General features: G+C 43.2%; 1 protein-coding gene across 1 annotated transcript in view; it reads left to right on the top strand.

The window, feature by feature from the left end:
* Nucleotides 1-24494, top strand: part of UBE2A (ubiquitin conjugating enzyme E2 A) — a 40168-nt gene that overhangs the window by 1257 nt on the left and 14417 nt on the right. The window contains exon 3 of the mRNA XM_089684905.1: nucleotides 12555-12580. Within this exon, the coding sequence (XP_089541031.1) occupies nucleotides 12555-12580 (26 nt within the window). The remainder of the gene's footprint in view (nucleotides 1-12554; nucleotides 12581-24494) is intronic.

Below are 24494 nucleotides of genomic sequence, written 5' to 3'. Positions count from 1 at the left end.
CACACCGCTATCCACATTCTATTTGGGTAGGAGAGCCATGTCTGAGTCAGGGGTCTTCAGGTACAGATAGGGACCCCCTCCCTCTCCTCCTATCTTATCTGGGTAAGAGGGCCATGAGAGGTAGAAGTATGGACCCCTGCTCTTCTCCATCATATTCAGGTAAAAGAACCATCAATGGGACATTGCAGGGGTCATCCGGTACAAAATATGCGTGTCCCTCCACAGACACATTTTAATCAGGTAAGAGGGCCATATTCTAAGAGGTAACCAGGTAAAGATTAGGGACCTCCCCCCTACTATCCTATTCAAATAAGAGAGCCATCACTGGGCCATGTCGGGGCATGAGGTACAAATTTGGGACCCCTCCAACATACTTGGGTAAGATGGCCATCACTGGGTTAGGGGTCATCAGGTGCAAATATGGGACCTCCCCTCCCTCAGTCTTACTCTGGTAAGAGCGTAATTACTTGGCCTTGTCAGGGTAAGAGGTCACCAGCTAAAGATTAGGGACACTCCATTATCTTATTCAGGTAAGAGCCATCACTGGGCCATGTCAGGGGTCATCAGGTAGCAGTGTGGACCCCTGCCCTCCATCATATTCAGGTAAAAAAAGATGTAAATGAAACATTGCAGGGGTCATAAGGTACAAATATGGGAACCCTTCCGTCAGATTCTGGTAAATGTGCCATCACTGGGCCATGTCAGAGGTCTCTAGGCACAATTTATGGGAGCATCCCATCACTGGGCCATGCTGCAGTCAGAGGTCACCAGTTACAAATATGGGAGCCCCCAATAATATTGGGAAAATGTATGTAGTGTAGTGCAGCTATTCTGTGATTTGCATACTTTTAAATCTGTATATTGTCTTTTTTTGCTTTTGTCCCTTTTTTTTATATATTTAACACACGAGGCCAATTTACTCGGTTACTGCTGAAAACCAGAGCAGGTCAAGAGAAGACACATGAATCAGATGATGAGGACTGCACTCTTTTTTTTTTTAGTGTTCGGCCTTTTGTCAGACGAGCGCTCATAATGATTGTAGCAGATGACACCGCTTAAATCATAGTAAAACGATGAGGCGGCGGCAGCACTCATTAATTAGCGCAGTGTCACTTTAGTTGAATAAGCCAACGTTTTAGGGTCTAGCAGGGTTCTTGCCTCAAGGGGACATAGTGGCAATTCGCAATGTAATGAAAGATGCAAAAATAAGTTAGTGTATGCAGCAGAGTGCTGGTGATGTCCCATCATTTTCCAGGTCAAGAAAAGCACTTCCCTCTTATAGAGAAGCAGTTGTGTTTAGATTTTTGCGTATAAATATATATTGTTTGCACACCAATTTAGCCTTACTGAAGCTTATGAAAATTCATATACTAGCTGGCGTTTCTTCAGTTCTTGTTTTAATTCACCTGGTGATCCTGCCAGTTTAATTTTCTAAAGGGGCAACATGTCTTGAGCAACTAACAAACAGAAGTAGCGTTGTCACCCTAGGATGGGAGTCTCTTGTGGACTCTAAGCTGACATGCACTTACAGCTTGGTGTCCAGAGGTTGTAAAGGCACCCATATCATTGTTCAAGCTAAACAGGCAAGTTTTGTGGTGTATAAAAATGTCTTTCAAGGTTTATGGGAGGGTTAAACTGTCTGTAAGGATAAATGTCACATGCATATGCCTGGTGGTGACACACCTAGACTCCTGAAAGTGTGCATAACAAAGTGGAATAACAGGCAAACAGTATGGGATAGCTATACCATAAATAAAAATGGAGTCAGCTGCCCCCGCACTTGCCCAACTCATTAGTACCAATCTTTGTCCACATGCCTGAGCTCGCAGGCAGTGGCATACTCCACATGCACAGTATTTGCTCTGTAGACACTAGTGGGAAGCCATTTAGTTGCAGGAATAGGTTTCTCTACAATTGGAGGATGTGGCCTCCAACTCTGAGCTTGGTTGTGGGCATTTATGTAACATCGTGAGAGTCAGTCGGCCCCATCTCTTTTTAAAGTATTGTATCCTTTATATTTATCCCCAAAAGCTAAAATGTCTAGGTCAGCAATGGGCAAACTACGGCCCGCGGGCCGTATACGGCCCGGCGGACCTTTTAATCCGGCCCGCGGAGCTAGGCTCCCGCAAGGCCAGTGGTCGGCAAGCCGCGGCTCTTTACAAATTTAGATGCGGCTCTCCTGTGTGCCGGGCGCCCGCTCCCCTCCCTCCTCTCCCCTCCTCCTCTCCCCTCCTCCTCTCCCCTCCTCCTCTCCCCTCCTCTCCTCTCGGATGGCCGCCCCCCCTCTCGGATGGCCGCCCCCCTCCCTCCTCTCGGACGTCAGGACTCTGCAGCTGTCAGGATGTAGGCGGGGCAGCCAGGATGTAGGCGGGGCAGCGTGACGAACTCCTCTCACAGTCCTCCCTGAAGACCAGAACGGCGCGGGAATACGAGAGGAACGCGCGGACCAAAGGTAAGTGAATTGACACAGGGGGGGGACTTACTATATGGGGGACTTACTATATGGGGGATGAATTACTATAGGGGGGACTTACTATATGGGGAATGAATTACTATATGGGGGACTTACTATATGGGGAATTAATTACTATATGGAGGACTTACTATATGGGGAATGAATTACTATATGGGGGACTTACTATATGGGGAATGAATTACTATATGGAGGACTTACTATATGGGGAATGAATTACTATATGGAGGACTTACTATATGGGGAATGAATTACTATATGGAGGACTTACTATATGGGGGATGAATTACTATATGGGGGATGAATTACTATATGGGGGATGAATTAATATGGGGGATGAATTAATATGGGGGATGAATTACTATATGGGGGATGAATTACTATGGGGGATGAATTACTATATGGGGGATGAATTACTATGGGGGATGAATTACTATAGGGGGGATGAATTACTATGGGGGACGAATTACTATAGGGGGGATGAATTACTATGGGGGACGAATTACTATGGGGGACGAATTACTATATGGGGGATGAATTACTATATGGGGGATGAATTACTATATGGGGGATGAATTACTATGGGGGATTAATTACTATGCTTACTATGGGGGAATATTACTATACTTACTATGGATGACACATACACATCATTCATCTACTCTTGGTCCGGCCCCCGGGTCCAATATATGAACCCATTGCGGCCCTCAAGTCAAAAAGTTTGCCCACCCCTGGTCTAGGTGCATGCATCTCTGAATGCTGATCTAAAAACGTGCAAATCATATGGAATATTTTTTTAATTATGGTTTATCACATGTATTGGTTTCTAGATGCACTGGTGATATAGATAGGGCCTGGTACACATGATGAGAATATCGGACAAATTGATCATTTTGTTTGTGTGTGTGTGTTGTTTGTTGTATTTTTTATATTTTTTTCCATGCTAGTCTCATATTGAAAACAAATAGGTTGCTAAAGTTATGAAAATTCTCGTAACACAGAATACAACTCCTGCGATGATGTAATATATTTTCGTTTCTGAGCATGCATGGTCTCGGTCACTTTTTTTGTAACATATTACATGAATTGCATGAAAATCGTTCATTCTGTTCTCCTACGAGAAATTTTTGTGCTTGTCCCTTGTGTGGAGGAAAAAAATGTGTGTTCAGGCTGCTTTGGTCTGGTCATGTGATCCTCTGACAGCCAGTGGTGATTGCAGGATAGAGGAGATCGCTGGACAATGGCTGGGAATGCCTGGGAGCAGTGATGTCACCCATAGGCTCCCATATCCTAGCCATTGTCAGTGCCCCTGCTTCTCCAGTGCAGCTACCACTGGCTGACACAGGATCATGTGACTAGACTGGAGTGAGTTGAAAATAAGCAAGTACCTGTTGGAAGTAGAAGTTAAGATGAGGCATTTTTAAGACTAATTGGGTGTAGGCTGGAATTCTAGTTTACGGTAAGGGAGAGGTCTGCTTTAAAGGATCAGTTTACCGTTTGTTTAAAAAAATAATAAATACACATGATTTTGCAGATAAAGTGTGCATTTAATTATGTTACACTGCAGCCTGTAACCCAATGTAAGCCTCTCTCTCCCCCCCCCCCCCCTCTGTCTGTCTGTCTGTCCGTACCTCCCACACGAGCAGACAGTTATTGATTTGATTGAGTCAATGAACTAGGAGAGCTTTCATCGGCACCCTCACAGTCCATTGAGAACTACAAGCTGTCTGCCATGATGGCAGACAGCACTTGTACATTCCTCCATAGATACGATCAGTGTGGGCAGAGTTGCACCTAGTCGCATTATATTTAGAATGTGACAGCAGGTGCAAGGAAAGGATTCACTGCCTGCTGCCATATCAAGGGGGGGTCTGAAGCACAGTATATGTTACAAAAGATGAACCTATCCTGTAGGAAGAATGTGGACAACCGTTCTACGCACTTTGGAGTTGGAAGGTGGTTTGTAAGGTCAGGCAGTTGAAAGGGGCAGACTTCAGGTGAACACATACATACATACATACATACATACATACCCACAGAAGTGAGTCCACCCCTCACATTTTTGTAAATATTTAATTATATCTGTGCATGGGACAACACTGACGAAATGACACTTTGCTACAATGTAAAGTAGTGAGTGTAAAGCTTGTATATCAGTGTAAATTTGCTGTCCCCTCAAAATAACTCGCACAGCCATTAATGTCTAAACCGCTGGCAACAAAAGTGAGTACACCTCTAAGTGAAAATGTCCAAATTGGGCCCAAAGTGTCAATATTTTGTGTGGCTGCCATTATTTTCCAGCACAGCCTTAACCCTCTTGGGCATGGAGTTCACCAGAGCTTCACAGGTTGCCAATGGAGTCCTCTTCCACTCCTCCATAATGACATCACGGAGCTGGTGGGTGTTAGAGACCTTGCGCTCCTCCACTTTCCGTTTGAGGATGCCCCACAGATGCCCAATAGGGTTTAGGTCTGGAGACATGCTTGGCCAATCCATCACCTTTACCCTCAGCTTCTTTAGCAAGGCAGTGGTGGTCTTGGAGGCGTGTTTGGGGTCATTCTTATGTTGGAATATTGCCCTGCAACCCAGTCTCCGAACGAGGGGATTATGCTGTGCTTCAGTATGTCACAGCACATGTTGGCATTCATGGTTCCCTCAATGAACTGTAGCTCCCCAGTGCCGGCAGCACTCATGCAGTCTCAGACCATGACACTCCAACCACCATGCTTGACTGTAGGCAAGACACACTTGTCTTTGTACTCCTCACCTGGTTGCCGTCACACACGCTTTACACATTCTGAACAAATAAGTTTATCTTGGTCTCATCAGACCACAGGACATGGTTCCAGTAATCCGTGTCCTTAGTCTGCTTGTCTTCAGCAAACTGTTTGCGGGCTTTCTTGTGCATCTTTAGAAGAGGCTTCCTTCTGGGATGAAAGCCATGCAGACCAATTTTGATGTAGTGTGCAGTCTGAGAACAGACAGGCCCAGTCTCCGAAGGGAGGGGATCATGCTCTGCTTCAGTATGTCGCAGTACATGTTGGCATTCATGGTTCCCTCAATGAGCTGTAGCACCCCCCCTCCCCCGGCAACACTCATACGTCTATTTCCCAAAGACAACCTCTGGATATGACGCTGAGCACGTGCACTCAACTTCTGTGGTTGACCATGGCGAGACCTGTTCTGAGTGGAACCTGTCCTGTTAAACTGCTGTATGGTCTTGGCCACCGTGCTACAGCTCAGTTTCAGGGTCTTGGCAAACTTCTTATAGCCTAGGCCATCTTTATGGTCTAAACAGTTCCTTCTTCCTTCTTTTTTTTTTTTTTTTTTTTTTTTTCAGATCCTCAGTTCTTTGCCATGAGGTGCCATGTTGAACTTCCAGTGACCAGTATGAGAGAGTGAGAGCGATAACACCATATTTAGCACACCTGAGACCTTGTAACACTAACGAGTCACATGACATCGGGGAGGGAAAATGAATAATTGGGCCCAATTTTGACATTTTAACTCTAGGGGTGTACTCACTTTTGTTGCCAGCGGTTTAGACATTAATGGCTGTGTGTTGAGTTATTATGAGGGGACAGCAAATTTACACTGTTATACAAGCTGTACACTCACTACTTTTACATTGTAGCAAAGTGTAATTTCTTCAGTGTTGTCACATGAAAGGAGAGAATAAATTACAAAAATGTGAGGGGTGGACTCGCTTCTGGGAGATAGTGTGTGTGTATAATATATATATCTCTTGATCAAAAGACGTCCTGAAAAAGAAACTCTTGTTTAATGCCATCAGTTATGTTTAACATTGTCACCAGTTACATTATCTCCTGTTCACTGACACAGGTGCTCAGTGGATGATCTAAGTGAGCTAGAATGGGGATAGACATGCATGCAAATGTCAAGCTATGGTTAATGATGCAGAACTGAGCAACATTTGCATACTTGTCTCCTTTGCCATGTTTTCCGGCTTTATGTGCCTATAGCTGGAATGCAGCATATTAAAAGTTGCCTTTTGGCTTTAGGCTAAACCTCAGAACTCCAAGGTAAAATGTTGCTAATAGCAGATACCTAGGGTTCCTTCAGAGCCCTCCTTTTATCGTAAAGGACTCCCCTGCTGCGTGTCTTCTAGACTTCGACATGGGTTCCAATGCAGAGTGTCACCACCCTTCCCCATTCTTGCAACACAAGCTGTGTGCCTTAGCAACCTATTTGTGTTTTGGATCGTTATTTGCATGTAGAGTGTATCTGTGTTTTACTCATCCCTGGGTGTGTTGGAGACAATTTTAGAAGAAAATGAGGCAAGTGCAGTCACCTTTTGATATCCACTGTGACATATTGCTTAGTAATATACAGCTGAAAAGTTAACTCCACTTTCATGGAGGGGAAAAAATAGGCAAAAAAAAGGGCCTATACAGTTGTGGCTCAAGTCTGTTGTGGTTGAATGTTATTAAGAATTGCCTTTCTTTTTCAATCTGGACTGTTGTAATTTTCTGTAAAATGCAATATGTCTACCTGGTGGTTTTCTGTACACTGATGGTGTACAGAACGCCCCCTAAAAATGTCATTTTTTGCTTGTGTGATTGGCTCACTGATTTACCTGGAAGTCTGCACTAAGATACAAGTCATATTTTCGGCATCCCCTGCAACAAAAATGTCTACCATAGGTAAATCCCTTCTATAGGGATGCAGACCCTGCCACTTTCCTCAGAGCCCTGAAGGTGCAGCAGGTAATTGATAATGATAAAACCACTACCATACAGATTTGCTCTGCACATGTTGCACAGACAAACAGCTGTTTCTTCAGGATAACCAAAGGTACGAATCTGCAACAAAGTTTGTTAAAATCCTTGCAATGTACATAGATCACCCAGAGGGGACTCTTTTTAAAATAAAAACTTACTCTTTAAATGACTTCATAACTGTAATGGGTACATCACCTAAAACCAATTTTGTTTTTATGTGGAACTAAATAATATATTTTATAAGTGAAAGATACCGTAATTTCAAGCACACCTCTGGGATGTCCAGCCCGACACCCGGGACATGTAGTTCCAGGCGCTGGACAGGTGTGTTTTTTTTTTTTTTTTTTTTTTCTCTATTTTTGTCCTTAGTCCTGCTGCGGGCAAGCAGCAGGGCTCACCTGTCAGGCAGAAGCATTCAGGCAGCAGCGCTGCCGCCCATTTGCTTCCACACAGCCCGCATTGTCTGCCTCTCCTCTTGCTATATGTCCCGGGCCCATCTGCGGGCCCGAGACTGGTTCGGCGGGTGCCGCAGGATGTGGTATAGGGGAGGGAGGAGGATAATGGACACATCTGCTCCTCTCCCCTTCTCCTGATCCAGAAGTGATGTGATGTCACTTCCGGGTCCCCGTTTGACAGATTCCCCATCACCAAGGCCGGGAAAGAATGTAATGCACCGCATTGCATTCAGTGTAGTACAGGGAAGACATGCAGGGTCTGAAAGACCCTGCATGTCTCAAAGAAAACCTGTTACCAAAAATCATCACATAGGGGACTTTTTGTCCTGTAATGTGATTTAAAAAAAAAAAAAAAATTTTTTTTTTTTTTTAAATGGAAGTTACACCCAAGCATATAACACCTCCACATTTTCAATGCCCCCCACTCCCACATATGTACGCACAAACGTAAAAGCACATACTCTGGCACCTACACGTGAAAACGTGGATTGCGGTACACATGTTACATATCGCAGCGCACGCCAGAATGAGAACAATAACTCTAGCACCAGACCTCCACCGTACACTGCAGATGACCTATAAGAGGCTTTAAAAGTGTCACCTATAGAAAATCTAGGGTACTAAAGTTTGTTGCCGTTTCACGAGCGCACTCAAATTTAAGGTTTGACATGTTGGATATCTATTTACTTGCTGCAACCTCATCTTTTATTTTTTATAAAAAAAATGGATTATTTTTTGCTTTTTGTGCCCTAACATTAACTTAATTGTATTTTTACTGAAATGTTGTGTTTCCTAGACCTTTGTGATATCATGTGACATAAAAAATTGGAACTACCCCTATTTTATTCTCTAGGATCTCTGATTTCAGAAATGATCATGTTTGGGGGGTTTCTGTCATCTTCAAGCCTAAAATGATTTTTAAACGTGTGCAAATAACGCAAAAACAGTTCTGGCAGCGAAATGGATAAAGGATAAGTCTGACCCCCCCCCCCCCTTTCCTGATGAGCACCCAATCGGTGCTCATTACACTGGAAGGTCTCTCCCCTCCCTGCTAGTTCTAGGTGCAGTGCTGGAGACAGACAGGCAGGGAGGGGAGGAGGAGATAAATGTTTTAATATTTTTAACATTGCAATGTTTAAGTCACTATAAAGCCCCTTTTTGTTTTTAAAAGCCCCCAACATTACTTAAAGCAGATTTAAATACAGTTTTGATTATTATTTATGGGGGTTTTTTTTGTTTTTTAAATTTCCACACCCCTACACTTATTTGATTAGTGTTAATTACAGTGTTAGCTTAACATTGTGATCACATATGTGTGCTTAGTGTGTTTTTTTAATTTTTGTTTGGGCACTGCTGAAAAGGATTATGTGCTGGTTGCTTGCATCCCTTGGGAGTCTCCAGTGGTAATATCTTTCTGTGGTTACGCATGTGTCTGCCTTTTCTCACGTCATCAGCAGAAAATTGTCATGCTTCTGTGGCTAATTTTCCAATTATTTATTCTTCTTTATGGGAAATTCTTCAGTGTGGTGTGACACTACTACGTGGCTTTAAATGGCCATAACTGAGAGATACAGTATGAGAAGCCAGTGTGTAACTGAACTTGCTAGCAGCCATGCAAAATGGAACCCCAAATTTGGGTGCCTGGCCTTTAGATTCAGTATGTTTTGTGGAATTCTGCAGTATTTAAAGTGGCACTCCAGCCAAATGTTTGGGATCAGCCGATAAGAAGTCCTGCATGTCACGTAGATGGTGACATGGATTCCTGAAAAAAGACCCCACCTCCTGTGCTCAGAAGGAGAATAGACTTGGGACCTGAGCGTTCTTACCACTGATTTTAGTGAGTTCATGGAGCAGTTAGGTAGTTTTTGTTTTAGTGGGAAGAAGAGCTCAGAGTTGATCTTCATATCAACCTTCTATAATGTAAACCAACTGCTTTAATTGCCTCAGGAGCACATCTTCCCCCTGAGAAATGGCTTTGATGTCTTCCTGGATGAAATCCTGTTCAGCCCTGTCTATGCTACCGCAGTATACCCTCATAGACTTTGGTCAATTTATGAGCATCTCCAGTCATAACACTATAATGCAGGAGAAGTAAACTCAAGCACACTTACTGCAGACTGCGCCTTGTTTCACACGTGGAAGAGTTGATAGATATATTTTGAGTTCTAAGAAGTATTTCACAACCACCATCAAATTCATTACAGCCTTGGAAGTTTGAGTCTGACTGATACAATTAGCAGAGTGAAAGCGACATAGAACATGCTTCAGGAAGTCGTTGCGCACGCCCCCCCCCCCATTTGAATACTTGGAGAGCTTAGTAAACTGAGGGTTTCATTAATAAAGCAGCAGTATGGCTACACAGTGAGTGCTATACAAATAGGCACTGCCCTCCACTGGTGTCTGGACTGCTTGTTTGGCAATACTTTTCACATGGCTCTTTGCGCATACTGCCCATTGCCCTACCCTCTGCTGTCCTGTCCTGTACTTGGAGAATATGGTGGCTGCCACTGTGGCACTCTCCTTTTGAAAATGCTAGCTACCTGGCTGTTATGCAGATCCTGTAGCTTCAATGTGGTCTGAGTCATAGATGTAGAACAGATGTGCTGATCAGGAGTTCTGACATTCCTGTCGCTTCCTGATCTGCATGATTGTTCCAGTTCACTGACTTAAAGTATTGAAGCCAGAGGCAGTCATACAGTTAGCCATTTAATTTTCCTTGTGAGCTTTTAGGGAGAGCTCGTCTAGTGTCAGATAGGTTTGCACCTTTTCCTGTTGAATACATTTCTTCACCCTCCTTTGTTAGTTGATAGCCTTTCGTTAATGAGTGGTAAGGCTTTTCGTATATGAGTGGTAAGGCTGTTCGTATATGAGTGGTAAGGCTGTTCGTATATGAGTGGTGAGGCTGTTCGTATATGAGTGGTGAGGCTGTTCGTATGTGAGTGGTGAGGCTGTTCGTATGTGAGTGGTGAGGCTGTTCGTATGTGAGTGGTGAGGCTGTTCGTATGTGAGTGGTGAGGCTGTTCGTATGTGAGTGGTGAGGCTGTTCGTATGTGAGTGGTGAGGCTGTTCGTATGTGAGTGGTGAGGCTGTTCGTATGTGAGTGGTGAGGCTGTTCGTATGTGAGTGGTGAGGCTGTTCGTATGTGAGTGGTTAAGGCTGTTCGTATGTGAGTGGTTAAGGCTGTTCGTATGTGAGTGGTTAAGGCTGTTCGTATGTGAGTGGTTAAGGCTGTTCGTATGTGAGTGGTTAAGGCTGTTCGTATGTGAGTGGTTAAGGCTGTTCGTATGTGAGTGGTTAAGGCTGTTCGTATGTGAGTGGTTAAGGCTGTTCGTATGTGAGTGGTTAAGGCTGTTCGTATGTGAGTGGTTAAGGCTGTTCGTATGTGAGTGGTTAAGGCTGTTCGTATGTGAGTGGTTAAGGCTGTTCGTATGTGAGTGGTTAAGGCTGTTCGTATGTGAGTGGTTAAGGCTGTTCGTATGTGAGTGGTTAAGGCTGTTCGTATGTGAGTGGTTAAGGCTGTTCGTATGTGAGTGGTGAGGCTGTTCGTATGTGAGTGGTGAGGCTGTTCGTATGTGAGTGGTTAAGGCTGTTCGTATGTGAGTGGTTAAGGCTGTTCGTATGTGAGTGGTTAAGGCTGTTCGTATGTGAGTGGTTAAGGCTGTTCGTATGTGAGTGGTTAAGGCTGTTCGTATGTGAGTGGTTAAGGCTGTTCGTATGTGAGTGGTTAAGGCTGTTCGTATGTGAGTGGTTAAGGCTGTTCGTATGTGAGTGGTGAGGCTGTTCGTATGTGAGTGGTTAAGGCTGTTCGTATGTGAGTGGTTAAGGCTGTTCGTATGTGAGTGGTTAAGGCTGTTCGTATGTGAGTGGTTAAGGCTGTTCGTATGTGAGTGGTTAAGGCTGTTCGTATGTGAGTGGTTAAGGCTGTTCGTATGTGAGTGGTTAAGGCTGTTCGTATGTGAGTGGTTAAGGCTGTTCGTATGTGAGTGGTTAAGGCTGTTCGTATGTGAGTGGTTAAGGCTGTTCGTATGTGAGTGGTTAAGGCTGTTCGTATGTGAGTGGTTAAGGCTGTTCGTATGTGAGTGGTTAAGGCTGTTCGTATGTGAGTGGTTAAGGCTGTTCGTATGTGAGTGGTTAAGGCTGTTCGTATGTGAGTGGTTAAGGCTGTTCGTATGTGAGTGGTTAAGGCTGTTCGTATGTGAGTGGTTAAGGCTGTTCGTATGTGAGTGGTTAAGGCTGTTCGTATGTGAGTGGTTAAGGCTGTTCGTATGTGAGTGGTTAAGGCTGTTCGTATGTGAGTGGTTAAGGCTGTTCGTATGTGAGTGGTTAAGGCTGTTCGTATGTGAGTGGTTAAGGCTGTTCGTATGTGAGTGGTTAAGGCTGTTCGTATGTGAGTGGTTAAGGCTGTTCGTATGTGAGTGGTTAAGGCTGTTCGTATGTGAGTGGTTAAGGCTGTTCGTATGTGAGTGGTTAAGGCTGTTCGTATGTGAGTGGTTAAGGCTGTTCGTATGTGAGTGGTTAAGGCTGTTCGTATGTGAGTGGTTAAGGCTGTTCGTATGTGAGTGGTGAGGCTGTTCGTATGTGAGTGGTGAGGCTGTTCGTATGTGAGTGGTGAGGCTGTTCGTATGTGAGTGGTAAGGCTGTTCTGTCAAAGTCCAATTAACTTCTAAGACAGACATTTTAACAAATGTAATGCATAGGTCTATGAAAAGAGACCTGGGAAGTGCGACTGAAGCCTTTTTCTATCAATATTCCTGGGAGGTACTGGCTCAAATGTAACCAATAACAGGGTGGTTTCCTAGCTCTATTATCTGTATGTAAGAGAATTGTTCTAGAAACGTACAGTGAGCTTTAATATATTTTTTTTTCTTTTTCTTTTCTCCATAGGCCAGAGGGAACGCCATTTGAAGATGGTGAGTAATCACTAGAGGTGTGCTGTGTAGAATGTGTTTTGAGGCTTGAGCATGATTTTACTTTCAATCATTTTTGTTATTGTTAAGAGATTTATCGAGACACCATTTACAAAAATACAGTGGCCAGTGCCCTGGTGGTAATGCTCATAGGCAACAAAGAGCCAGTAAAAATAAGAGCATAGGGGAGCTACGCTGAGGACAAACAGCATTTTATGTCCATCCAGGACGGTGAACAGATAAAGCATCAAATACAGTTCTGTTTATAAAAATGAGGCCATGTCATAAATGCTAAGTTAGTGTCTCAAACTTTAGATCTGATAAAGGAACCTTCTTTTTTTTTTTTTTTTTTTTTCCTCAATGTTATCAGGCTACCAGACTCAGCCCCAGGGCCAAAGCAAACAGAAAAAGATAGGAAATGTCAGAAGGCAGTAAAGAGAGGAGAAAAGGGAAACCCAGAGGGAGAGGAGATGTGGAAAGCCCTGCATGGTTTATACCAGAGTACTAATCCTCTACAACTCAACATGGACATAGTTGGCCCAGGGTTCCCAGACAGCCTCAAATCATTTGGTGTCAGTGATCACACTAGTGAGTTCATTTAGCATAATCCAAGAGACCTTTTTATGTCTATACAAAGACATATAAACAGAGTTTCTTCCAAGAGCGGGCTATAGTGAGTTTAGCAGCTAAGAACATAAAGATTAGCATTCTTCTGCCAATTTGTTTAGTAAAGCAGTGTGAAGTTGTTGTGGAACCGGAATCCCTAAGACCTTTGTATCAGGGCAGATACCCTGTTCCAGAAGCCCTGCAACTTCGGACTCTCCCACCCTATGTGCTACATAGTGCCAAGCAATTGATGGCCCCAAAAACAGAGGGGTGAGGAGGTCGGATACAGCCTCAAGACTAGAAGGGACCATGTACCATCTGGTCATTACTTTTTTTTTTTTTTTTTTTTTTTTTTTTTTTACATTTGTTTCCACTAGATAAATATTTAATAAGCCCTTGTAGGCCAAGTGGAAAGAAGAGCTCCAATGTTCTACATCCTTCTCAGAGGCTAAATCGGAGTCCCATGCCAGCATAAAAGGAAATTTTTATCGTCTGAAGCAAACAGCAACTTGTAAACAACGGATATCTCTCACTTGTGTCATGCCTCTTGTGTGTACCATGATTCATACAGAGTGACTTTGGAGTCTTTAGTTACTGCTGGCCCAAGGAGCATAGGAAATGAGAGATTTGATAGAATTGAAATGTCTGAGGGAGGCATTTTTAACTTGGATTAGCAGTGTGCTAAAGTAAAAGGGCCTCTGGGTGTTAAAAAAAAAAAAAAAAATGGCCAATCCGATACAGGCCTTTGTTCAACCCGATTAAAAAGGCCTCCGGGCAGGGTTGTTGAAAAGATGGGACAGTGGGTGAAAAGATGAGATTAATTTTCGAATTGTTTCGCACTCTCTCCCAAGCACGCAGGGAGTTGGATAGAGTGGGGGCTGGTATGGGCGTCCTCTGCCTCACAGGCTGCTATTTGACACAGTCTAGCGGGACCATATTGGTTGTTCCATAGAAACCCAGTTGAGTTTCTCCAAGCGGGAGTAATCTGACAATTGGGCGGCTTGGTAATATCTCGCCAGGTTGGGAAAGCCTAGCCTTTTCAACCTTTTTTATGGGCAAAAAGGACTTTAGAGAGCATGAAACGCTTCCTACTCTACACAAAGTGAAGAATTGTGGACTGGAATTTGGATAGATCCGAATGAACAATTGCTTTCGGTAGGGAGCGGAAATAGTATAAAATACTGGGCAATAATATCATTTTAACAGAATTAATTTTACCTAGCCAAGATCATGGATTTGCCCATCCCTGAAGGTCCTCCAACTTCATGAATAAAAGGGGATAATTTGATCTGTATAAGGAGGGTAAAGAGGGTGTCAGACAGATCCCCAAATAGGGGACACAATCTGTCCTCCAGGTGAAGGAAAACACCTCCTGTTGTAGGGATACTAAAGGCAAAGGAACATTGATATTCCTTGTGACCGATTGTGTATTTATACACCTGGAGGTCTGGGACCCAACCAAAAGTATACAAGAGGTTGGTTAGGCTAGGGAATGAGGTCAGGAGTGATGTAATAAAAAGTAAATATTCCGCAAACAGCGCACACTAGTGGATCTGAATGTTTGGATCAGACCTGATCGCAATCACTAATATTGCAATGGTGAAAATAAGGGGAGAGAGGGGGCACCCCTGTCTAGTGCCTGATGTGGATAGGGTCAGAGTGGCGTCCTTGTTGCTGGACCTTGGCCATGGCATTGCATAAAGTGTCCAAAGAGAAAGGAAGTGGGTCCCAAAGCCCCAAAATTCTACCAAGTCAAAAAGATAGCGCCAGGAAACAGAATCAAATGCCTTTTGAAGGTCAATAGATGGCAACATACTCCTTTTTGAGGCTCCACTACATCCCAACCTGATTACTATAGGGAAATACGGTTGACCACATGTCTACCTTGGTCAGGGCCCTGTCTACCAGGGATGAAGTATTGATGAAGGAAGCTAGTCTATTAGCTAGAATTTTGGTCAATTTCAGATCGTTATTAATCAGGGAAATCTGCCTATAGTTTTCAGCTTCACCTGGATCCATACCCGGTTTGGGGATCACTGAAATGAATGTAGTATTCATATCTGAATCCGTTAGGACTAGCCCTCAGGGAGTTGAAGAACTGCTCCAAATAAGGTGTCAGGGTTGCAGCTAATTTTTAGTAATACACTGCTAAGAAACCATCTGGGCCAGGTGCAAAGGAGTGCTTCATCTGCTTAACGACTTGGAGATTTTCTTTAACTGTAATAAAGGCGTCCATTAGCTCCCTGTGGGCTGCTGTCAATCTGGGAGTCTTAACCGACTAAAAGGCCAAGGAGCTCTCTGGATTCACCACCTGATAGTTTCTCATAAAAGCTGTGGAACTCGGATAAGGCCTTCCTGGAGTCCTGAATATAGATGCCAGAGGAACAGCGAATTTTAGGGGAGCCAAATTCCGTATTTTAGGATTAAGCTTTGCAACCAGCATAGGCCCGATGCGATCCCTCTGCATGTAGAATTTGGAGGCAGACCAGCATTAGCTCTTTTCAGCGCGTGTAGTTAATTATAAATTTAGGGATAGCTGAGTAGCCTCCGAGAGCTAGGAGTGCATCAGGGCATTGTTTGTGGGCTGCGCAAAGAGATTGGAGTTCTTTGTCTGATCATTCTACAGTTCCATATATATTTGGACACAGGCATAAATTTCATACTTTTAGCTCTGTATGCCACAAGATTAAATTAAAACGAAAATCCAAATGAATTTCAAGTGCAGACTTTCATCTTTAATTCAGGGATTTGAACATAAGTTTCAAGTACAATTTTTAGGAACTGCAACCATTTTTATACTCCGTCCCTCCATTTTCAGGGGCTCAAATATAATTGGACAAATTAATATAATCATAAATAAAATGTTAATTTCTAATATTTTGTTGAGAATCCTTTACTGGCAAGGAGTTTCTGAAGTCTGGAACCCATTGGACATTACCAAAGGCTGAGTTTCCTCCTTTCTGATGCTTTTGCCAGGCTCTAACTGCAGCTGTCTTCAGTTGTTCTTTGTGGGTCTTTCTGCCTTTAGTTTTGCCTTCAGCAAGTGAAATGCATGTTCAATTGGGTTGAGATCAGGTGATTGACTTGGCCATTGCGGAATATTCCACTCAATTTCCTTCATAAGCTCCTGGGTTGCTTTTTCAGTGTGTTTTGGATCATTGTCCATCTGTACTGTAAAGCGCCGTCCATTCAACTTTGCTGCATTTGGCTGAATCTGGGCTGACAGTATATCTCTAAACACTGCAGAATTCATCTGGCTGCTTCTGTTTTCTGTCACATCATCAAACACCCCAAGTACCCAGTGCCACTGGAAGCCATGCATGCCATCACACTGCCTCCACCATGTTTTACAGATAACGTTCTGTGCTTTGGATTATGAGCTGTTCCAAGCCTTCTTCACACTTTTTTCTTCCCGTCATTCTGGTGCAGATTAATTTGTTTCATACGTCCAAAGAATGCTTTTCCAGAACTGGTCTGGCTTTTTTAGATGGCATTTCTGGCCATCTGGCATTTCTATTCTTCAGATTTATGAATGGTTTGCACCTTGTGGTGAACCCTTTGTATTTTCTCTTGAAGTCTTCTCTTGATTGTAAACTTTTACAATGATACTCCCACCTCCTGGAGAGTGTTCATCACTTGTCTGGATGTTGTGAATGGGTATTTCTTTACCATAGAGAGGATTCTGCGATCATCCACCACTGTTCTTCTGTGGACGTCCATGCCTTTTTGTGTTGCTGAGCTCACCGGTGCATTCTTCTTTCCTCAGAATGTACCAAATTGTTGATTTGGCCACTCCTACTGTTGCTATCTCTCTCTGATGGATTTGTTTAATTTTTGAAGCCTTACAATGGCCTTTTTCACTTGCATGGACAGCTCCTTTTGAACACATGATGTAGATTCACAGCAATACATTCCAAATGCAAATACCACATTTAGAATCAACTCCAGACCTTTTTACCTGCTTAATTGATGAAGAAATAACGGAGTAGCCCACACCTGGTCAAACAGCTTTTGATTCAGTTTAATTACTTTTGGTCCCTTGAAAAAGGGGGGATGGCTACACTTTAAGAGCTGTAATTTCTAAACCCTTGCTCCAATTTGGATGTGCATACCCTCAAATTAAACCTGAGTGTGCACCTTCAGCCCATATCTAATATATAACTATAGCTTGAATATGTTTTTTGCTAAATACCTGAAAAAAACTAAAATTGTGCCTGTGTCCAAATATATATGGACCTGACTGTATATATACTCTATGATCCCGTTTTGATCTCCGAGGCAGCTTGGATAATGTTACCGCGCATGGTTGCTTTGAGCCACCAATAATATGACCAGAGAGATCAGATCAGTTCAGTTCAGCTGGAAATATTAGTCTATGCATTTCTCCAGTTCAAGGCATCGGAGCACATAACGATTTATTCAGTTGCCAGTTGCGTTGGTGGTCTTCAGATGCGATGCTCACAAACGAGACTGACATAAAGGCATGAACAGACGAGGCAGTCTTCCTAATACAGGCTTTATGTATGGAGGAAATGAGAGGAGAGCAAGTGAACACATGATTTTTCCTGGAGTAGTTTGTGGGCATGGGAGTAGTGTGAAAAATCTCGCAGAGGGGGGTGTTTTTCCCGCCAGATGTCTATTTGGCCAACCAAATGTAGAAGCTTGGTGAGACAAAGACTGGCCCTGGAAGAGTGGCGCAACTGTGCACCTAAAGGTTTTGATTTATGAAGACTGATATCCGAGGCAAGATTCAAATCCCCTCCACATACTACATTACCCTTAAAGAGTTCAAAACCTATTGGTAAAAAAGGCTACATGCCCAGTATTAGGAGCGTAGTACGAAAGAAAAGTCTATAAAAGGGTGCCAGTGTAACCCTTCAATAGAAGGTAATGGCCATCAGGGTCCTTAATCTCCTGAATCAAAGAAAAGAAGACATGCTTGCTTTGGTCTCCGCATTAGTGGTGTAAAAGACTGGAAAATGTTTATGTAAAAATAGTGGTTTATAGGTTACAGGAAAATGGGTTTCCTGCAAGAAGATAATTTGGTCCGAGGGGAAGCTCTAAAATGAGACTAAGCTTTACTGATTTTTCATCCAATCATGTGCAAACAAATTGGTGGGTGATGGTGGGTTTTTTTTTGTTTTTTTTTGCCTTTGCATGTTCCTCTCAGATCTAGCGCACTTGCGGTGCTCAGCCTATTTTACCTTTTGTTAATCAACTCCAAAGTCTGCTTTTTGGGAGTGATAATATTGTAGAGCTTTACGCTGCTTAACTGGAGAGTTAGGACCCTGGGCATTGTGAGAAGGAAGTCTTAGGAATGGAGGTTTAGAGGAAGCCATGGTGTGCACTCAGAGGGGGTGAGGGAAAAAGCATAGCCAAGTTGCTGCTTACCATCGATTGATTCTGCTTGATCCAAATTCTCAAAGCAGTCCAGGAATGCAAATGTCACCAGTTGTTCTCTGGGTTTCCCACAGATTAGTAAAAGAGAAAAATGATAAAAGAACAAATGATACTGCGCAGTACATCCTCTTTTAAAAAGAAAATAAAAACCGGTAAGGGATAAGCAAGGCCTGCAGATCCGCAGACCAAATCTGAGTAAGAGCACAGGAAAAACCTGTATCGTGAGTCAGAGGGGGCACACCCATACCAGGGCTCACCATGACCTGCCGAGACCAAAATAATAGTGAAAAGAAGAAATAACGGGCAGAATGGCCCTACTGCTACCTAAAAACAGAAACTGCAGATAAAAGCCAAGCAAGCAATAGATGAGAGACACCTTCCCCCCGCCCTCCTGGTCAGATGTTACATGAACTGCAATGTCCACTGAAATATTCCAGGATAAGGAGAGCAACCCCATATCCTTTAAGGCATACTGTAGAAGGAATGAGAGGGTAATAAACTTAGAGTTCTCAGTAAGATCAAAAGGTCATCAGGTGAGATGGCCAACCCCAGTTTCCAAGGAGGTATGGACATCAATAGGTGGTGGGGGGAGAAGATCAAGGTGCATTCTTGAGACCTCCAGAATGAAGAGATTGGGCGATGAGATGATGTGGTGGATGGACTGATCTTTGCGAGTAGGCTTCTTCAGAAACTCCTGCTCCACCTCGGAGTTATCTCCCCTTCCTGCAAAGTAGAGAAGGTGTAAGGTTTATATTTAATATCCTGGTGAGCCAGGGCTTGCAGAAGTGATTTCAAGGCACACCTTTTCTGGCTAGTATAGGGTGAAATATGTACACAAATTTGCACTTTGTGCCCACAGATGGTTAAGGCCACAGCAGTCCTGGAGGATTTCATGATGATTTTGTTTTTTTTTGTTTTTTTGTAGCATAGTAGTGTGGCTTCACAATAGTATCGCGTAGGAGACCATCGGAGCTTGGAGCACCCAATGTGCTCTGCCTAATTCCAGGCAATGATCCAGAAGATCTGGGAATAGGTCATGGAGGAAGGGGTGAACAACAGTGTCGGTGTTCTCCGATTCCAGTTATCCATGGATCCGAAAATTATAGTGCCTGGAGCAATTCTCTAGGTCATCTATTTTAGTGCAAGTCCTGAATACGCTGCATGTGCTCATTAGTGCAAGTGATGGTTGTTTGAAGCTTTGTCTCAACCTTGGTGCCTTTTTTTGTCAGCAGTAATTTGCACCGCTGTTTTGGTAAGGCCTTGCTCCAGCAGCTCAGAAAATTTATCCAAAAGTGCTTGGTGTCCCAGATCCACTAAAGGAGAAAGGTTAGGCAACATGGCTGCCACGTCTGGACTAGGGGGCTGAAAAATGGGCTGAGAGTGCCTAAGACCATCAAATGTGCGGGCTAGCAGAGATTCTGTGGAGGTAGGGGACTCCCTTGGTGGTAGAGGAGCACTGGCTGGGGCAGAAGGAACTGCGCACCCATCCAGGAGGGGTCACCATCACCTTCAGTACCTGGGCTGTTATCCTCCATGTGTCGCCCCAAGTGTTTGGACATTTTTGATTCAGACTGCTGAAAGCGGGATGCTGGCGGTGGCCGGGACCATGCTCGACGTCCTGTTCCGCCAGCCATAAATGAACTGGAAGGGACCCGGGTGCTAAGTAACCCAGAGAGTTACTTCCTTCAGCCAGCTGCTAAATCTCTGCATCAGCATCTCATCTGTGTGATCCTTAAAATGGAAGTAAAGTCAAATAAAAAAAATTTAAAATCCAGGCCCCTGCAAGGTAAAGGCATAATGTGCAATACTAGCACATTCTGAAAGACTTACCTGTAAAACAAAGCACCCCAGCAGTATGCAGTCGCATCTGATAGGTCTTCTGCCTTCACCCAGTTTTCCTTCTGGGGTTCATGGGCTCTGAACGTTTGGGCATGTGCATGGGAGTCATGGCCATAGCACAGAGCTCTGGACTGATGGCACATTCGCTGTGCCCTCAATTCAGAGCACAGTGTGCATGTGCCAGTTTCTTCGCTGGCTTCTAAACATACAAATATCTCCTAAACTGCACATTTAGGAAATATTTATTTTACCTACGGGTAAGCTATATTACAAGCTTACCTATAGGTAAAAGTGACTAAGCAGACTTTACTATCTCTATAATTCCACCATTTTGGAGTGTTACAGGGTAATAGCAGAGTGGAGGATCCTTCTTTGCAATCTTAAACTCCATCTACCTACAGAGTGGTATGGACTGAAAAGTAAGGCATTTGTATGCCAAGTTCATGCACGGGATGGTGTTCATGCTGGATTATTTCTTTCATGCTTGGCATACTTTAATGTGCATTAACATTTGTATTTCTTTTTAACTATATTTTAACAGGTTGCATTGATGTGGGGCTTTTTTTCACAACAGGAGCAAAAACACATTCTTTCCTTTTAACATGTGCTGTTGCACATTGTAATGTGTTTTTTCAGGGCATTGTGATGCAGAATTCTCCATTTGTTACTCACTACAAACCTTTGCAGTAAATTCGAGCGAACTGGACATATTGGAAATCATGCATTTCAGTTTGCACAGTCCACTGTACATGGTTTTGAACAGGCCGTTAGCTGGTGATGTGGTAGGCTTTTAGCTGACTAGTATATACGGTGGATATAAAAAGTCTACACGCCCCTGTTAAAATGTCAGGCTTCTGTGCTGTAAAAAAACAGATAATTTCAGAACTTTTTTTTTCTCCACGTTTTTAATGTGACCTATAAACTGTACAACTCAATTGAAAAACAAACTGAAATCTTTTAGGGGAGGAGTAAACATAAATAACTTAATGTGGTTGCATAAGTGTGCTTACCCTGTTATAAATGGGAATGTAGCTGTGTTTTAAGAATTTTGCAATCCCATTCAAAATAGAGTCAGTACGCACCTGCCATCATTTCAAGTGCCTCTGATTAACTCCAAATAAAGTTCAGCTGTTCTAGTAGGTCTTTCCTGACATTTTCTTAGTCGCATCCTAAAGCAAAAGCCATGGTCCTCAGAGCTTCCAAAGCATCAGAGGGATCTCCTTGTTAAAAGGTATCGGTCAGGAGAGGGGTACAAAAGAATTTCCAAGGCATTAGATATACCATGGGACACAGTGAAGACAGTCATCAAGTGGAGAAAATATGGCGCAACAGTGACATCACCGAGTACTTGATGTCTCTCCAAAATTGATGAAAAGATGAGAAGAATACTGGTCTGGGAGGCTGCCAAAAGGTCTACAGCAACATTTAAACAAGCTGCAGGAATATCTGGCAAGTACTGGCTGTGTGGTGCATGTGACAACAATCTCCCGTATTCTTCATATATCTGGGCTATGGGGTAGAGTGGAAGACGGAAGCCTTGTCTTGCGAAGAAAAACATCCAAGCCCAGCTAAATTTTTCAAAAACACATCTGAAGTCTTCCAAAAGCATGTGGGAAAATGTGTTATGGTCTGATGAAACCAAGGTTGAACTTTTTGGCCATAATTTCAAAAGATGTATGGTGCAAAAACAACACTGCACATCACCAAAAGAACACCATACCCACAGTGAAGCATGGTGGTGGCAGCATCATGCTTTGGGGCTGTTTTTCTTCAGCTGGAACTGGGGCCTTAGTCAAGGTAGAGGGAATTATGAACAGTTCCAAATACCAGTCAATATTGGCACAAAACCTTCAGGCTTCTGCTAGAAAGCTGAACATGAAGAGGAACTTCATCTTTCAGCATGATAACGACCCAAAGCATACATCCAAATCAACAAACAAATGGTTTCACCAGAAGAAGATTAAAATTTTAGAATGGCCCAGCCAGAGCCCAGACCTGAATCCGATGGAAAATCTGTGGGGTGATCTGAAGAGGGCTGTGCACAGGAGATGCTCTCGCAATCTGACAGATTTGGAGTGTTTTTGCAAGGAAGAGTGGGCAAATATTGCCAAGTCAAGATGTGCCATGCTGATACTCATACCCAAAAAAAAGTGCTGTAATAAAATCAAAAGGTGCTTCAACAAAGTATTAGTTTAAGGGTGTGCACACATAAGTAACCATATTATTTTAGTTTTTATTTTTACTTCCCTCCACCTAAAATATTTCATTTTGTTCAATTGAGTTGTACAGTTTATAGGTTATATTAAAAGTGGCAAAGTTCTGAACTGATTTATTTTGTCCCATTTTTTTTTTTTAGATCACAGAAACCTGTCATTTTAACAGGGGTGTGTAGAGTTTTTATATCCACTGTATAGTTGTGATGGGATGAGATAAGCAACCTTGCAAGGCTAGGAAAGGTAGTGTCCATTTTATCCTTGGCATCCTTCTGTCAGTTATGGCTGCAATCTTTCTTGGTCTACCTGACCTTGGCTTGGTATCGAGATCCCTGAACTTTCCACTTCTTAGTAGGTGATTTACCAGTACTGATTGGCATATTCAAGGCTTTGGACATCTTTTTATGTCCTTTTTACTAAATATTCCACGGTCAACTGTTAGTGGTATTATAACAAAGTGGAAGCAACTGGGAACAACAGCAACTCAGCCATGAAGTGGTAGGCCACGTAAAACAACAGAGCTGGGTCAGCGCATAGTGCTCAGAAGTCGCTGTCTGCAGAGTCAATAACTAAAGACCTCCAAACTTGTGTGGCCTTCACATTAGCAGAGCAACAGTGTGTAGAACGCTTCATGGAATGGGTTTCTATGGCTGAGCAGCAGCATCCAAGCCTTACATCACCAAGTGCAATGCAAAGTGTCAGATGCAGTGGTGTAAAGCACGCCGCCACTGGACTCTAGAGCAGTGGAGACATGTGCCCTGGAGTGACGAGTGGCAGTTGCCAGGAGAACAGTACTTGCCTGACTGCATTGTGCCAAGTGTAAAGTTTTGGTGGAGGGGGGTTATTGTGTGGGATTGTTTTTCAGATTTTGGGCTTGGTCACTTAATTCCAGTGAAGGAAACACATAAGGCGTCAGCATACCTAGACAATTTCATGCTCCCAACTTTGCAGTAACCGTTTGGGGATGGTTCCTTCCTGTTCCAACATGACTGCTCACCAGTACACAAAGCAAGGTCCATAAAGACATGGATGAGCGAGTTTGGGGTGGAGGAACTTGCCTGACCTCAACCTGATTAGAACACACTTTTGGGATGAATTAGAGTGGAGACTGTGAGCCAGGTTTTCCCATCCGACATCAGTGCCTGACCTGACAAATGTGCTTCTAGAAGAATGGTCAAACATTCCCATAGACACCCTCCTAAACCTTGTGGACAGCCTTCCCAGAAGAGTTGAAGCTGCTATAGCTGCAAAGGGTGGGCCAACTCCATATTGAACCCTATGGACTAAGACTGGGATGCCTTTTAAATTCGTGTGTGTAAAGGCAGGCGTCCCAATACTTTTGGTAATATAGTGTATATGTGGATCTAGATGACATTGATGTCAGCTTGCTGTAAAATACATGAACTGGCCTATTCATTTTCTGTGGGATTGCTTTAGAAAAGATTAGCTCTAGGGTTTAGGCAAAGCTGTCCATACATGGGTAGAAATTTGATCGGTTAAGCAGAGACTGGATGAATTTTGATCCATGTATGGGGCAGGCTAGTTGTACATAAGTCAATCTACCAATCAATAGTTGTACAACCTCCCTATCTGTTTTCCCAGGGGCGCTGATCAGTGGATTCTGATGGCTGGGAAGTCTTCCCAGTTTTATTTTAAACAAAGCTGATATGTGTAATTAGCAATGCTTACTTTTTTTTTTTTTTTTTTTAAAAAAAGGGCATAAACCGTATTTTTCTGCATCTTGGGGTCTGTTTCATATGACATGGCTGTTTATTGCTGGCCTGTAATTATTTCACTTGATTTATAGTAAGCTCAGAAAATTGAAATCGATTAGGTTTCCACTTTCCTGATAAGTTTTT

Source organism: Staurois parvus, unplaced genomic scaffold (genome assembly GCF_062004578.1).
Source record: "Staurois parvus isolate SC_StPar_1 unplaced genomic scaffold, SC_StPar_1.0 ptg000361l, whole genome shotgun sequence".
Lineage (NCBI taxonomy): Eukaryota > Metazoa > Chordata > Amphibia > Anura > Ranidae > Staurois > Staurois parvus.
Note: the sequence above shows the minus strand (reverse complement) of the source record. Positions and strands in the feature narration are given on the sequence as shown.